Source organism: Tamandua tetradactyla, chromosome 7 (genome assembly GCF_023851605.1).
Source record: "Tamandua tetradactyla isolate mTamTet1 chromosome 7, mTamTet1.pri, whole genome shotgun sequence".
Taxonomy (NCBI): Eukaryota; Metazoa; Chordata; class Mammalia; order Pilosa; family Myrmecophagidae; genus Tamandua; species Tamandua tetradactyla.
In genome coordinates this window covers 37,675,127-37,692,333 of record NC_135333.1, presented here as the reverse complement: position 1 = coordinate 37,692,333, position 17,207 = coordinate 37,675,127, and the positions used below count along the sequence as shown (strand labels likewise).

General features: G+C 53.7%; 1 protein-coding gene across 3 annotated transcripts in view; it reads left to right on the top strand.

Annotated features, from left to right (window-relative positions):
- The first annotated feature begins 500 nt into the window (after nt 1-500).
- Nucleotides 501-17,207, top strand: part of SULT4A1 (sulfotransferase family 4A member 1) — a 31,956-nt gene continuing 15,249 nt past the window's right edge. For all 3 annotated transcript variants that reach the window (XR_013179345.1, XM_077169120.1, XM_077169119.1), the window contains exons 1-2: nt 501-680; nt 16,025-16,155. Coding sequence is in view for 2 of the 3 variants with exons in the window: in XM_077169120.1 (XP_077025235.1) it covers nt 512-680; nt 16,025-16,155 (300 nt within the window). In the remaining variant the exon portion in view is untranslated. The remainder of the gene's footprint in view (nt 681-16,024; nt 16,156-17,207) is intronic.

Sequence of the window (17,207 nt, the reverse complement as noted above, 5' to 3'; positions counted from 1 at the left end):
GTGACGTCATTTATGCGGAGGGTGCCCGCCCCTTATTGGCGGTGCCATGACGTAATACCTGAGGAGCGCACCCTCCCACGCACAAGTTCGGGCGGACAGCGCCATGACGTCCGCGGAGGCCTAAAGGGCGCAATTTCTAACGGGTCAGCCCGGGCTGGGCGTCATGACGTCACGCTCGCACAGGGCAGGTGCCTGAGCTGGTCTCGCCGCCCTGCTCCAGGACGTCACTCCCGGGGAACCCGGCCCCGGCTCCTCGTGGGGTTGATCGGGCGGTGCCCTGACATCACGCCCTCTGAGCGCGGCGCCGGCTTGGGGCGGGGCTAGGCCGGGCGGCGCCGTGACGTCACGTCTGTGGGGCGCAGCCGCAAGGCGCCGGCTGGAGGCTGCGGGCGGGGGGCGCGTGCCGAGCGCGGGCGCGGAGCGGGCAGGGGCGGGCGGAGCGGGCAGGGGCGGGCGGAGCGGGCAGGGGCGGGCGGAGTGGGGTCCTGGGCCGAGGGTCGGCGACGGCGGCATGGCGGAGAGCGAGGCCGAAACCCCCAGCACCCCGGGGGAGTTCGAGAGCAAGTACTTCGAGTTCCACGGCGTGCGACTGCCGCCCTTCTGCCGCGGGAAGATGGAGGAGATCGCCAACTTCCCGGTGCGGCCCAGCGACGTGTGGATCGTCACCTACCCCAAGTCCGGTGAGCTCTGAGGCGGCCGCGCAGACGCCGCGCTGGCCGCGGGATTCCGGTCGGGCTGGAACGCCGGGGTGGGGGCGGTCGGTCTCTCCCTGGCCGCCGCCGCGCCCTCCGCCCGCCTGGTGGCCGGATCCCTACGGGGGAGGGGGGATGGGCTCGCAGTTTGCAGTTGGGGAAACCCATGCGAGACCTCCGTCGATAGGCCTCGGACCCCACGGCCGGACAGTGTTCTGCAGAGGAGACGGTTTGGCCTGAGCTGCCAGGATGACCGGCCCAGGGCCACCCATCCTTGGATCCCCTCCCATTACTTGATTGGCTCTGTGACCTTGGACAGGTCACTGTCACTACTCTGTTTCTGGATTCGTTCCAGCTTTCGATGGGTGCAGAGCCCTGGTGGTCATCTGGGAAAGGGGAGAAAAGGGACGTTCACGCCGTTTACGACCCTAGTTTCCGACCCTAGTTTCCGACCCGGGCGCGGGTGCGGGCTGGGCTACTCCCTGCCCCAGAGCCTTGCGCACCAGGCGCGGTACCTCCGCTTGTTGCAGGGCCGCCTCAGTCACCTGCGTACCCCGCGTGCGTCCACACTGCTCAGCTTTGACTGACGTCATCTTCACAGCATCCCTGTAAGGTAGAGAGGGTGATCCCCGTTCTACAGAGGTGGCACAGACCCAGAGGGAGGAAGTTCCTTGCCCAAAGTCCCTCAGTTGGATAGTATTTTAGTTGGAGTGTAAAGCCAGGTGAGTCAGTCTCCAGGACCTGATGCCCACTCCACTTCTGAGGTTTGTAGAGAAGCAGCAGCTGTGATTTTCATTGGACGTGCCTTGTTGCCACTGTCAACCAGAGAGAGAGGGAGAGGCTTGAATACAGGCTGTGCAGTGTCGGTAACATGGCTTCCAAGGTGGCGGGCCTTAAAATCACGATGGGCTCGTGGGGCTGGTTGCCCATAAAGCTGTATGTTTGGCCGTCAGCTGCGTAGGGTCCCAAGTCCTGAAGGTAGTCGTGATCCATCTGAAGAAGGGGCTGTTAGCGAAGGAGTGGGGAACTGGGTTGGGGGCGAAGTTGAAGGCCCTGGATGGGCTGTGTGTGTTGCAGAAGAGAAGGCTGAGAGTGGCTGCCTTCTTTCTGGAGATATTACTGGGCTGTCCTTGGGACGAGGGAAGGAAGGGCATGCTCTTTTCACAGCAGCTCCTTGAGGAAAACACTGCAGGTCCATGGCCCCTCACCCCAAAACTGAGGCCCAGTGGGTATGGGAATTCAGAATATTCCAGATTTTAGAGGAGCAGTTGTATATATAATGTATGTGCTGTAAGACCCCCAGCTGGATTGGAGGCTGTACTTTGGAAGGACATACCCTTAGAATGTTTTGCTACAAAATATATGAATATTCACTTTAAGTGGGATCAAGACTAGAAATAGCCTTATGTTGGTTTAGGACAAGGCTTGCCTGCAAATAAATTGTGTAAAAGTGCTTTTTCAGGTCTTTCTAGGATTTCAGAATTACAGATAAGAAACTGTGGTCCTGTGCTCTTCTCTCTGTTTTACAGATGAGGAAGGGGAGTTGAGACATTAAGGGAAGAGGGAGAGGGGAGTCCAGCCAGGTCTGGTTAACTCTAGGTTTAGTTCCTTCCTCAAGGAGCCTGGCCAGGAGACTTACTTGGAAGGCTGTGGACTTGAGGGTTGTGGGGAGATGATTTAGAGGAGCTCTGGCTTTGGGGGACCAGTGGGGTTCTGCCTGGGACCTTTCTGGGCACCTTGAAGGGGAATGAGGCATTGGGTTTAAGGAAGCTTCTGGGTTAATTAAAATAACAACTTGTTTGTCACCTGCATTGTGTGTGTGTTGTATAGTGGGGGTCACATTTCATTCTTTTCCATGTGAATATCGTTATTGCAGCACCATTTGTTGAATGTTCATTTTTGTTTTTTTCAATGAATGGGCCAGAAAGCAAACCTGATCTCCTGCATGGCAGGCGAGAACTCTACCACTGAACTACCTGTGTACTCCCCCTGCATTTTTTGAAGACAAACAGAAGCACTCCCTGGAGGAGAGTAAATCTAATGGCTCCTTTCTTTGGTGACTAAAAACATTAGCAGTGACCTCGAGACCCTTTACACAGACCCTAGGGAGCTGTCTTTTAAAACTTTCTAACTTTCGAACTGTCCTCGTGACCTTTTCAAGTTCTTCACTGCTTCTCAGTCTGCCCCTGCCTACGCCTTTTCCCTTTTTAACACCATGAGGTTGGGAAGCATGCAAACTCCATCCTTTGACCTGTGTATAAAACAAGAATATAAATAACCCCAGTAGCTATAGGACTGACTGCCTGCCATGCTCTGGGCCTTCTGGTTTGCAAAGCCCCTTTGGATCTGTTGTCACAGTGGATTCTTCCCTAAGCTCTACGAGGTCAGACAAGGTAGTTTCCCATTTCACAGATGGGTAAAATGACTGGCCTAAGCTCAGGTGGCCTTATACGGCTGAGATGAACTGACTGAGAGTCTGGGGACTCTTGAGTGAAGGATAAGCAGGGTGCATGGCCCTGTGAATGCCCTTGTTTTCTGTTCTGCTTCACTTCCTTCCTGGTTTCCAACCTCATTCTGTATTGGAATGGTAGCTGGATAAGTGAGAAGTTATCACAGAAAAATGCCCTGCAGTACTTTTGAACCAGTGCTTCTGAAGGCTTTCATTCTCCCCACACCATTGCAAAGTACATTACAGAGAATGATAAAGGGGACTGAATAATTGGTTCCAAGAATCTACACTACAGTTGTCCTCATGTTAGAGAGGAAAGGTCCCTGGAAGTCGCTTCAAGCAGGAAGAATGGGACTTTGGGTGAGGACCGGGTTCTAGTGCACCCTGTGCCCTTGGGTGAGCCTGGGCCTCCACTTCCTCCACTGTGCAATCCACAGCTTAAACTGCATGATTGCTGAAGCTGCTTCTAGCTCTGGGATCTGTGGACGTGCTGTTACTTGAGCACAAGCCAGCCATAGTTTGGGATGGGATGTAGAATGCTTTAGAAATGATTAAGCATATACTTAGCCTCGGCAGGCATTTATCCAATCCTCGTATGCAGGGTGCTTTGCCAACATCAGTTTGTGAGCAACTCCTATAGCCCCCTTTGCCGAAGCTCAGAGAAGGCAGGGACTTACCCAGAGGCCTGGTCTAGTCAGATCTCCTGGTCTCAAGGCCAGACTCTCCCCTGCCCCACAGGTACCCCACTGCCTTTGCAGAGTTGAGAGGGCCCCTAAAGGGCGAGAAACTGTAGTCTTCTCTCACGTGTGCTTTACAGTACTGGGAAGTCTCAGGCCACACTGCTGAGAGCTCTCAGCAGGAAGACTTCAGCTGGCCTGGTTCCCATTTCCCTTTCCTTCCCTTCTCTCCCTCTCCTCCCCTTCCTCCACCAGGAATGGCTTGATAGGAACAAGTATTGCTTAAGAAATTAAGAACTTGGCTTTGGAGTGGAAAGTCTGGGTTTGAATGCAGCTTTGCTACTTACCAGCTGGGTGACCCTGGTAAAGTGAGCTGTGGTTTCCATGGGGAAACCTTGATGCATGGCCATGAGGACAAGAGAAATGATGGCAGAGCTCCTAGCCTGTGACAGGTACATGGCAAGGACAAGGCAGGGAGTTTGTTAATATTAGCTTTCACTTCCTGTGTATGTTGTACCTGGACACTTTTCTTGGTTCCAAGAGTACAGAGACAAACTCACAGGCTGCTGGGGAAGGCCGGAGCTACAGGAAGCAGTGGTCAGTGCCGAGACTGGGGCAGGGACCAGGACTAGAAGGTGTCCCCTCTGCCTGCCACCACGGGGAGACCTCAGGGCTCTTTGGGTTCCCACTGCCCATGTCTTGTTTCCTAATGAACTTGAGAGTAGTCAGAGCCAGGGGCCTGGAAATGAATGACCTTGTCCACCACCCTACCTTCCCCCTCCGCCACCACACCCTACTCTCTGGGGAAACTGAGGCCCAGAGGAGCCAGGGGGTTATCAAGTTTCCTGGTAATCTGCTGGCAGAGGCAATAATAATTTGCTCCTGTGCCTTCTGTTCTCCATCTAGTGCTTTTTTCCACAATGTGGGCCTACTGCTTGGATGTTTTTGATGTGTTTTTCTGTCATTTTAGCTGAGATGAGAGGTTAGGACTGTACTGTCCGGCATACTAACCTCTAGGCACTTGTGGCTGTCCATATTTAAATTCATTAAAATTCGAAGAACTTGGAAATTCACATCCTCAGTTTGCATTCACTGTATTTCAAGTGCCCGAGAGCCATATGTGGTCAGCAGCTGCCATGTTGATCGGTGTGCATGTGCATTATGTCTCTCATCGCAGAGCATTCTTTGGCACAGCTGGTTGGACCCGCGACCCAAACACTGGGAGCGCATCACGCTTCTGAATAGGACTTTACTGTTGACCACAGCCCTTATTTGTAGTCATTTACTTTCAGAGCCTCTCGTCCTTGTGAAATGGGAAGAGGCTGTGCAGGGTAGCTGTCGTGTTAAACCAGAGCCATAAATCGTGGGTGAGGGTCCCACTGCTGGGGTCAGTGCCCTTGGTTTCACTGCTAATGGGGGGCAGTGCTGGCAGGTCAGTGGGGGGGGAGAAGCACCCCTGAGGTTTAGAGCATTGGCTCTGGAATGTTGCCCAGGCTTAGGCAGAGCACCCCGCCACCACCCCTAAGTTTATTTTCCTCTTGGTTTAGCCAGTCCTAAAGTGAATCTCCCTCTCTTTGTCACCACCCAGAGGGGAGATAGTGATTAGCTCGGGTGCGGAGAGGCTGGCCTGGGGCTGAGCACTTCTGCCCTGGTTCTTGGCTGAGCCACTAGATTTCTTGGAACCTCAGTTTAGTCCTGACAGATGAGGGGATTGCACCCAATTGGCTCATTAAAGTCCAATTTTAAGACATCGCCTGTGAGTAGAGGCAGTGGGGAGACTGACATCTTAGTTTTCTTTGTCTGTGAGGGTCCCTACTTGGGGAGTGTACGAATGAGGTGACACTGCCTTCAAGGCAATGCAGAGACACTGGGGAAGCCAGGCTGAAAAGCCAACTAAGGAATCAAGAAAGACATTTGTAGGGTCAGGTTATGGACTGGGAATGAGAGTTCAGATGAGGAAGGAAGTCAGGGAGACAGCCTGGAGGAAGTGGTTTAGGCCTAGACGTTGAGGCTTGTCGGACTCCCAAGGCTGAGCTCATGTGGTTGTGGGTACAGGTGGCTCATAGCCACTTCCTGCCTCTTGGTGTCACTTGATCCCCTGCTGGGAAGTGGTGGGGTTTTCATGGAGGGAGCCTTTGCCTGGACATGAGAACAGGGGTGCTGTGCTTTGTGAATCAAGTGTGTGTGTGTGTGTGTGTGTGTGTGTGTGTGTAGTAAAGCCCAGTTTTGCACTTGCACCAGGTTTTGGGTCCTGGGTTCATCACCCATTAGCTTTGGTGCCCTTGGACAGTTGATCCCTGTGCGTTTTCTTCATGGGTTTAGTGGGATGATAATAGCAGCTATGTTGGGGTTTTTTTGAGAATCAAGCTAAGAAATCAAATAAGTTCATGATACATTGCCTGGACCACTGTAAGCATTTTACAAATCTTGTCTGTTGAGAAGTGTTTGCTTGGACACCTGTGTGTGAGCAGCTGGCAAAGCTGGGACTTGGAAAGCTAGGATCCTCACTTTGGTTTCCATGTCCATTACTGGTGTGCGACACTTTGTTCTTCTATCTCCTCATCTGAATGGTGGGTATTATTACTGAATGCTGTCAGTGTATGTGACAGCACCTGGGATAGGTGACTGTGCAGGTCCCACTTTCACAAGTTCTGCTGTTGCTGTTTCAGTGGAGCTGGGCGGATTCAGGCTGTAAAATGTTGCTGTCCTGTGGGTCTAGAATCCCAGTGGGGGACATTGATTCACTGATTCAGGTTCACCACATATGCTTATCTCTGCTTCCTCTTGAAACCTCACTAAAATGTAAATAAAGGAATAGAAAGCTCTGAGTACGAGAGTGGGAGATTGGTGACTGAGGATTGGATTTGTGGAAGATCCCTTGTGTGTAGATGAGTGGTACCTGACCAAGTAGTGTCACCCCCTACAGGCCTACAGAGGGGTAGGGTGGCAGCCAGATGGAGGCAACTCCAGCTGCACAACTGTGGAAAGGCAGAAAGTGGATGCATCTGGTACCTGAAAGGTGGCAACTGATGTATGGGGTTGAGAACAGGAGGCTTTTGCAAGGACACATTTCTTCTTTGGGGAAGTTTATCCGGAGAAGCTGTGGGTTTGGGGATTTGAGCACAGGTGAAGGCTGGAATCATGTACAGTTTTGCAAGGGGGTCATATAAAAGCAGCACATTGAAAGGTTAGATTCCTGCCCCTTTTCTGACCTATTGGCCCAGTCCATATTACAGCCTCCAAGAAGGAGACTGGAGGTATTGTCCCTGAAGAAATTGACCCACAGAAACCTACCAATATTTACATTTGGGACTCTCCCCTGGAAATGCCTGAACAGACCCTGATAAATCATCTGCGGGGGTGCCTTCACACATACATGCAGCCTTCCAGTCAGCAGGACCCGCCTACCCACTAAGGCTGCTGCTGGTGTCCATTCTTACCTGTGAATGGACATTCAAGGACCACCAGGTGCTAACGCCTCCAGTAGGAGGGACAGAGACCCAACCAAACAAAACAAGGCAAAATAGCAGGAATAGGGAACTCAGGAATCAAAGACAGTGTCAGGAACAGAGGATGATATAAAAAACCAGAATTACGACAACTCAAAAACTCATACCCACTTATGACGCTCAGTAATATTATCAGAGAGTTGAGATAGATGATGCTTTCACCAAAAAGAGGAAAAATAAAAGATCATAAATCAAACTCTTGAGAATTGAAAATATGGTTGGAAGCTTTAAAAACTTAGTTGTGAGGTTTGGATCATCAAACTGAAGAAATACCGTAGGCGGTAGAACAAAAAGACAACATGACGACAAGTAGAAGCAAAAAGATAAGAAAATTAGATTGATCCTGAAATTCCAGAAAGAATGAACAGAGAAAATAGAAATGAGAAAAGTACTAAAACCAACATTTCCAGAATTCAAGAACGTGACTTAAAAGACCTCTCCAAGTGTCTCGCACACTGAAAAAGTAAAAAACCACACTGAAGTATCTTATTGTGAAATTTCAAAACTGAGACTAAAGAGAAGATCTCTAAGAAACAGATGAGAACGGGTCACATTCAAAGGAGCAAATGTGACCACAACTTCAGAAGTCTCCACAGCAGAATGAGCAGCTGGAAGACAGGAGCAGTGGCGTCACAGTTCTGAGGGACCAGGATGCAGCCACATGACCAGTCCAGGGGGAGGTGGAATTAGACAGGTGGAGTCATACAAGGTCTCAAAACAGTAAGCTCTCATACTCTCTTTCTGTGGAAGCACTTGGAGGACTGACTCCCCAGAGTGGGCCAGGAAGCAGTGGGGTGGAGGGGACCCCAGGAAGCTGTGCAGCACACTCAGGGGCAGCTGCTCCAGGCAGGAGTGTGGGGGCAGGGGTGCAAGAGGCTGTGTCCCCAAGAAATTACTGAAATTGAGAGGTCACCCTATGTATTAGGCCATACTGAGAGCATGTTTTTCAGAGTCGGGGAATGAATTCTTAATAACCACCTAGAAAGCCAAGCAAGCAAGCAAGCAAAGTCACTTATCACTCTAGAAAAAGCCAAAGTGCTGTACATGAAAGAGTGTGTATCCACTACATGGTGAACCTTAAAGGAAATACTGACTTGAACATTAGGTCAAAACGTGTGTTGCGACTCTCTTGGGGGTTGCCTGGGAAGATGCAGAGGTGGGAAGCTCACATATGAGGAAAAGTGGCCAAATCCTTGCTTTCCTTCCTGGAAATCCAGTTGACCATTTAAAGTGTACAGATCATACAATAGTGGTATAAGCACATTATTCAGAAATTTTGAGGGTGTACATAAAAATCGGCAGAGGGTTTGCTTCTCGGAAGTTGGACCAGGGTGGGAGGAGAACTGCAGGTTTTCTATTGTACACATCACAGAACTCTGCCTTTTTAAACTAGGTGCATGTGTACCTTTGTAAATAATCTGAGGGAAAAAAACAGAAATCTAAAGCATTTCAGCTCCACGGTCATCCTGGTGGGTGAGGGCCCCATTCTGATTGGCTCTGCCCCTAGAGCCTGGGGTCCTTTTGCCCTCGGGTTTTGATGGAAATTTCCACGGGCTGCGTTCCCAGTGTTCCACTCCAGAAGCCTGGTATCCAGGGTTCTGAGCGTTTTCATCTGAGTTCCAGTGGATCTTGACCCAGAGTTCAATGCCAGGATGCACCGCCTGCTACCGGGTTGGGGGTAGCGTGGGGTGTGGTAAGGATATTGATTTGTCTGTCACTCGGGAGGGATTTCGATGGTGTCAGCAAGAGCACTCTTGTAAATTATGGCTGTCCAGTGGCCTTGCCAGCTGAGCTGCTAGGGAGCACGGGGCTTCTTTTCCCTCCCCAGCAAGGTGGGTCTGCCCTGTCAGCTCTCCTGTTTCTATTTTGAATACTTGGCTCCTGGCTCCTCTCAAATTGGATTTGCTGTGGGAATTAGACTGTCTTCTAGCTGCGGAGTTGCAATTATGGAAGTCTTTTCTCTCCCATGTTCTCTCTCCCAAGAGGTTCCAGACTTTGCATGGGGCTGCTTGAGGGGGCTGAAGCGGGGAAGAACAGAAAAGGACTCTGTAGCAGTTGCACCTCCATCTGCACCTTCTTTGCATGGTCCTCTCCATCTTAGGGATTTAGGAGCCAGGTAGGGAAGCAGGGGCTCCCCCACTTCCCAGCCCTGTGACTCGGAACTAAATGCTGAGCTTCATTCCCTCCCAGGCTGTCAGGCGTGAATTCAGCTCAGCTATGAAGAGTGTGGCATTGCCTCCTGCAGGCAGGCTGCTCCATGGGTCTGCCTCTTGGGAAATGACAAGGGGCTCACATCCCCACTCTGTGGGTGAGGGGTGTTGCCAGTAAGACGAGCAGCTGTGGGTGGATGCCTGGGGTGTGAAGGTCTCTATGTGTGGTCCTGTGTGATGCTCTCAGGGGCTGAGTTGCTGTGTGTGGGTTGCACCTCTTTGGCCCTGAGCAGGTCGCATTGTGGCCCTTCCCCCTTGTCATCTCCTTTGGACCCTGTGATGAATAGATTCTGGTGTCAACTTGACTAAATGATGATGCCCAGTGGTCTGGTGAGGCGAGCATTGGCCTGACCATTGCTGCAAGGATTCTTTAGTGGCTGACTGATAAACTGGAAGATGGTGTGTTACATCTGTGATCAGCTAAGGCATGTCTCCCACCAATGAGAAAATCCAATCAGTTAAGGCTTCTAAGGGAGAAGGGAGAGTCTTGCACTGCTTCTTCAGCCAGCAAGCCTCTCCTGTGGAGTTCATCCAGACCCTTCATCGGAATTGCCAGTTTTATGGCCTGCCCTGTGGATTTTGGACTCTTCTGTTCCCATGGTTGCATGAGACACCTTTATAAATCTCATGTTTACAGATATCTCCTGTTGGTTCTGTTTCTCTAGGGAGCCCTAACACAGGCCCCCAACACCCCAGAGAAGAAGGGGCTTTGCTTCCATTCTCTGGGAGGGAGCAGCTCTGCGGTGAGCCTCTTGGCTAGAATGTTGAGGACTCTCCTCTGAGAATGCCATCCAGATCCCCACGTGTGGGGACCCACCAGGGCGGAGCTTGTCCCCAGACTTGCCAAGCAACTGTGGCCAAAATCCCTGCCACACCCTGGCTGCAGTTCCCTCTGTCAAGCCAGAGGCTCAGTGGGAAGGTCTCTGCAGGCCCTTCTCACACCAAGTTTCTGTGCATCAGGAGCCTCTCTTGTCTGGAAAGAACATCTGAAATAAGAGCTAACACCTTCACTAGATGTGCCCACCACACTGGTGGGGGTCTGGTGACTGTTGCCTCCATGCTGGTCTGATTCCACCTTCTTCAGAGGGGCTGCACCTTGAAGGGAATGTGTGCTCCCGCAGAGCTTATTGTGGTGGTCTAGTGCTTCCTCTCAGGGTGGCTGCCCCTGCTGGATTCTCCCCCATGGCATGTGGCTTCCAGATGCTTCTGGATCCACTGCATTTTCTGGGACCTTCCTACATCTCCTGGGACCTCCCCACATCTTCTGGGACCTCCCCACATCTCCAAGGACCACCCCACATCTCCCAGGACTTCCCCCATCTCCTGGAACCTCCCTGCATCTTCCGGGACCTGCATCTACTGGGACCTTCCCCCCGTCCCCCCATCAGCTGGGATCCCTCACATCTCCATCACCTGGGCTTTTCCTTCTTGGCCTGTGACCTCCACCATCCCCAGATCCCCTATAGTTCCCAGGCTCGTAGCTCCAGGCCCAGAGACCTGTCTTGAAAAAAATGCATCACACAGACACGACTTTCTCTATGTGCTTGCTGATATCTGGGTACTTTGTATTTGTTCTCTCAGTACACCTTGCAGTTGGAGAAACTGAATTGAGCCAGGTGGGCTCTCTCTTTGCCTAGACTGGGAACTCCTGGCAGCAGAGACTGTCTTTCTTTGGATTTCCCTGGGCTAGCCTGGAGCCTGGCACATTGTGAGCTCTCAGTACTGGCTTGTTGATGAATAAAAGGATGGGCAGATGAGTGGATGGATGGACGGATGGGTGGACGGATGGGCAGATGGATGGACAGGTGGGTGGGTGCATGTGCAGACAGACATATGGATGGGTAGATTGATAGATGGATGGATAGGCGGACAGACTGATGGATAGGTGGATGGATAGACAGAGGGCTGGATGGACAGACAGATGGTTGTGTGGATGGATGGATGGATGGACGGACGGATGGACAAACAGATGGACACATCTTGCCAAGGACAGGCTGCCAGCTCCTAGGTGGAAGAGGACTGTGAGGGAGGAGGCACTTACTGGGAGGAGCAGAGTTCTGGTGTGACTCAGGCCAGGTCTAGGCCCCGATCTTCCGTTTCTCTGAAATGTGGGTGATACCCCTCCCCATCCCCCCTCAGGCAGGAATGCTGGGAGGATTAAATGCAGTGAGGCGGAAGTCCTGGTGATTCCATTTGCCTTCTGCAGCACCACAACCTTGGCCTGACGGGGGGGACAGAAGCCCAGACCTGGGTGGTCCCTGGTGCCCGCAGAGCAGATGCCCAGCTCTGTGCTTCTCTCCCTGTCCCTTCTCTCCCCTCATGACCCTGGCAACAGGGCCAGCCTGTCTCAGGGCAGCTGCCAGTGGGCATGGAAGGGGAGTGAGTCCTAGAGCAGCTTAGAAGGGATGAGGCATCATTCTCCTGCCACACTGCCGCCTACCCTATCCAGGGTACAGCCATGAGCTGTTAGGGGACATGTTGGGAACTCCCTGTGTAGGGAATGGGACGTGGTTCTGAGCTCTCAAGAGATGCTGGGGGGCTCCCTGCCATGGGGAGTCAAGCTCTAGGGCTAGTACTGCCTGCAAGCAGACCCTCTCCTGGTCCTGACTGTTTCAGGGAGAAAGCACCTGCTGTGTGGCCCCAGACTTTCATGTGCAGAGAACGTCTGCCTGGGTTGTTGCCCTGTGAGGGCTGCAGGCAGTGGGCAGGGGTGGGGGAGGAGCATTAAAAATAAGTTTTCAGTTTGTTAAAGCTGGTGGAATGCAATATACCAAAATGGGTTGGGTTTTTCAATGGGAATTCTTTAAGTTACAAGTTAGAAGTCTAAGGCCATGGAAATGTCCACATTAAGGCATCAACAGGAGGATACCTTCTCGGAGAAAAGTCTGCTGGCATCTGGGGTTCCTCTGTCATGTCAGAAGGCATCTGCTGGTCCTTTGCTTCGGGTTCTGTTGCTTTTAGTTTCCGTGTATCCTTGCTTGCTTCTCTAGGACACCTCTCTGAGTTCTCTGTGTCCTGTGGATCATCTCTTAGCATCTTCGAGACCTTTCTCTCTCTCCTTCACTTGGTTTCATCTCTCTGCTCTCTATCTATCTCTCTGTTTTCTGTTTTTAATTTCTCCGCAGAGGACTTCAGTAAAAGGATTAAGACCCACCTTGAAGTGGGTGGGTCACATCTCCATGGAAACAACCTAATCAAAAGTCCCACACATGATGGGTCTGCACCCATAAGAATGGATTAGAAGAACATGGCTTTTCTGGGGTACATAACAGCTTCAAACCAGCATGATAGAGAATGGCGCCATCACAGGTTGAGGCCCATCTCGGAACTCTGCCCTCCGCCTGACAGCTGGGGATGGAACCCAGTGCGGCGCCCTGAGCTGCAGGATAGCGGGTCCCATAAGGACAGGAAAGCACCTGGGTGGATGTGCTTCAGCCATGCCATGCCATGGCTCAGGGGTCTGGGCATATTTGGGGCTTCAGGAGCCCCATGGGGTGGTGACACATGCCCTCAGGTTGTTGGGGTCGGGGGAGGCTCCTTGAGTGCCAGTGGGCTGAGTAATTGGAGGAGCTTTTTCTCCACGAAGTCACAGCGCTTTCTTTCTCCAGTACCTTTGCTCCAAAACTGCCTCCTCTTGATCACGCCTCCCTTCTGATTACTCAGCATCCATGCAGCATCCAGGGTTTGTTCATCCGTTCAGAAAACATGAATCCATCCCCAGCCATGCACCAGCTGAGCTGGTGCAGCGCAAAGCTGGACAAGGCAACTTGTCCTCACAGCAAGTGAGTCTCCTCTTGCTGGAGTCTCTTGGGAGGGGTGGGGGCATAAACCCGCGCATATGTGGAACAGCATATTGGGTGGAGGAGGGAAGGAGGGGCCATTCCTTTCTGTGAAGTGCTCGGAGATCCCTTGCTGATAAAGGAGGTGGGGGTGGTAGGGAAAGAAAGGGCTTTCCAGGCAGGGGCACAGCAGGTGCAAATGCTCTGGAGCTGGGGCCTACTTGGCATGTTCCAGGAGCAGCCCGGAGGCCAGCCAGAGTGCTATGGGCAGGGAGCATGTCTCTGAGGGGCTGGGGAAGGTCACGGTGCACAGCTTGCATGGGCCTCTCTGGCCATTGTGGAAGAGGCCTCGCTTATATGCTGAGGGAGGGACAGCCGTGGACAGGTACATGCGCCAGCTTGTATGGGAAAGCGTCTCTCTGGTGCCTTGTTGAGAACAGTCAGGAGGGTGGGGGCGGAGCAGACAGAACTGCAGGAATCCTGCGGGAAGCGGCCCAGGCACAGGGACTTCTGTGTGATCATTGCAGGTGGCGGTGGGGAGGAGGACTCAGCTCTGGGCACCTGGGGTTCGTTGGTGTCTGAGAGGTGGGGAGGGTGCTGGATGGCTAGCCCATTTGGCCTCAGCCCCTTACTGAGCAGGAGATGGGGTAAAGCAGGGCTGTGGAGGCGACTCTGGTCAGCCTTGGATACAGGCATGTGGAGGTGCCCTTTCCTGTGGAGATGTTTGGGTGTGGTCTGCTAGAGCCCACACCTGTGGGGGGACAGTGGAGGCCAGGCCAGGCTCCCCATGAGGTGATGCAGCTAGAGTAGTCAGGTTGGAGGCCTGAGAGTTTCCAGGTTGGGGAGAGGAGGGGCACGTGCCACAGATTCAGTGCCCCTGAAGAGCGGACAAAGACGTGTGAGGAGGAGGAAATGGTCAAGTTGGCTGTGCCCCTCTCCCCTGAGGGTCAGAGGAGATGACTGAGGACAACCTTTGGCTCCCTGGTGTGCTGGAGCATTTTGATGATGCGGGGTGGGGGGTATGGGTGGAGGATAGAGCAGGTGCTCGAGAGCTGCCCCTCTTGAGCTGGCTTCTTGCCTTTGGGGGTCCGGCCTGGCCTCAGGGTATGTCTGGGACTCCATAACCAGGACAGCCAGTGCTGTGGTCGGCAGCCCCCCTGACCCGCAGCTGAGCCCTGGCTCTGCCTCCCTCAGCACAGAGGCACCCGCTGTGCCTGCCAAGATGCCCCAATGGGCAGAGCAGGCCCGGCCACTGCCCTTAGAGCTTTGCAGAAAGAGGCCGTCCACATATATACACCTGTGCATCCTGCACTGCACAGTAAGGGGGCCGAGGAGGAGGGCTGAGTGCTGGAAAGCAGGCGTGAGGGGGTGCAGGGGGTGTGGCCTTGATCAGAATCAGGAAAGGCATGGGGGAGTGTGGTGAGTAGAGGAAGGGGCACGTGTGCAGCCTCTGGGGGAGAGACCTGAAGCCCAGGGGGTTCTGTGGGGAGGGAGCGCGGACCGTGGTTTGAGTCAGCCTGGAGGGGTCCGGTGTGGAGGGAAGCCTGACCCTAATTCATGAGCACAGGGTCCCTGGGAGGGCTTTAGGCTGGGGCCATTGAGCCTGGACCTGAAAGCTACAGTTCCCGAGAATGGAGGGACAGTCCCCACAGCCCGGCGGGGCCTTGCCCAAGATGTGCTGCTGGGACCCGCCTCAGGGGTTTGTGAGGAGGAGAGCCGCTCAGCAGGTTGCTGGCCCTGAGGGAGGCTGCAGGATCCTTGTCAGCACCTCCGAGGGGCCTGTCCCTGGTGGGCTGCCCGGCTTGCAGCGATGTGGAATTGGGCACCCTCTCCCAGGGCCTGACTGCCCTGCAGCCCTCTTCAGGGGAAAGGACCTGGTAAGTGGCCCCTGGGGAAGATCTGGCCCCTCTGACCTCTGGGCAGATACAAGGGGTGGAGTTTTGTTTTTAAACTGAAGTCTGGCTCATATACACTTGCATCTATGCAGCTACCTCCAGACGCAGTTGAGGAGTCCGGGAAGCTGGCACCCCAGTCTCTCCCTGTGTCCTCTCCGAGTCGATTTTCGCTTCCCAAATAACTGCTGCTCTCACCTCCATCACCATCACTGGGTTTTGCCCACTCATATTAATGGGATCACGCAAGATCATACAGGAGATACGTTGTAGTATCCGGTTTATTTTGCGTATTATGTCTGTGAGATTCAACCATGCTGGGGAGCAGTAGTCCCTCCTCCTGCACTGCTGTTTGGTATTTGTTGCATGAGCTGACCAGTTCACATGTTCATTCTCTTGTGGGTAGACATCAGTGCTTCCAAGTCTTGGCTGCCAGGGTTGATAGAGAGTGGTTCTGGGGCATGCCCAGGGGTGGAGACGCAGGGGTGGAGATGTTTAGCCTGGATCAGCAGTGGGCAGACAACATTTTCATTGTGAACAAATCGATTGGCTAGTGAGTTGGCCTCCAGACCCTGATCACTCAGGGTAAATGGATAAAGTTACCTTCTGGAAGCCCCAGGGCTTCTGTCAGCATAGTTCCTGATCCCCTGGCACGGCCTCTTCACGTCTCCTGGCGACCTCGGGGCACATCCTGCCCCTGTCTGGCATTGCGTAGATGGGCACTGAGGGTAGCAAGTGCTACCAGAGGGCTGAGTGGGGCTCTTGGGCTCCTGTGTAGAGGGTGCGGGGCACGTGCTCATGTGCCCCTCCCCCCAGGCACGAGCTTGCTGCAGGAGGTGGTCTACTTGGTGAGCCAGGGGGCCGACCCTGACGAGATCGGCCTGATGAACATCGAGGAGCAGCTCCCGGTCCTGGAGTACCCTCAGCCAGGCCTGGACATCATCAAGGTACTCCCCAGACTAGTGGCTGCTGCACCCTGAGGAGGTGCAGGGAACCCCGTGGTGGGGGGGAGGGCAGAGAGCCCCCAGGTACCCCAGAGGAGAGACCAGCAGCCCGGAGCCAGCCAACTGGGGACTCCGGAAGGTTTGATCCAGGTGGGTGGGCGACCATGCTGAGGGTGCAGGACGGCTGCCTGGGAGGGAGGGGACGGTGGGGCCCGAAGGTGGAGGCGGGCCGTCTTCTGATTACTCTGTCTCACATGTCCTGGGAGCAAGGGAGGGTGTGTTTGCATCAAATGTGAGGTACGAAGAATTAAATAAGCGTGGTTATCCCACAGTCCTGTCACTTGAACCCCATTGATGCTTCTGAAATTTCTCTCCACCCCAACCCCACCACCACCTCTCTAGTTTCAGCTTCATGTACTGTGGGGGCCATAACAGCAGCCTGAGATACAGCTCTGAGAGGGCCATCCTGGGGGCAGTGGCAGAAGCTCCCTCTGTGGCCTTCACAGTAAACTCAGGGGCCTTCTGTTGTCTGACCCCCACCCCACCCCAGCATCTGCCCAACTGCCTCTGCCCTTCCCCAACCCGGCCAGGTTCAGTCCCACCTGTGTGTCCTAATGACCTCCTTCCAGTCACTCAGTAAAATGTATTGCGTGCCCACCACGCCCAGCACTGCTCTTGGCACTGGGAAGACGCGATTCTCGCCGAGCTTAGGTGCTGGTGGTGGCAACAGATAAGTAAAGACAAGGATCTGTCCTGGGGGAAGCAGGAGGGGCTGGGAAGGCCCTCATGGGGGGCACCTGTGTAGGGTCCTGAAGGGAGATGAGACCTGCAGCAAGGGTGGCCCAGAGACTCAAGGCCTGGCCTCGAGCAGCAGAAAGGCCTCCACGATCAATGAGGGTAGCAGGGAGCTGAGAGCCCACTGTGCAGTGAGCCCTGGGGACTGTGAGTGGAGGCCTGTGGGAGCTGATCGAGCATTTGCCAGGGTGCCCCGGGTGCTGGATGAGAAGCCATGGGTGGGGCAGAGGTGGAAGCAGCAAGACCAGCAGGTGCCGTCA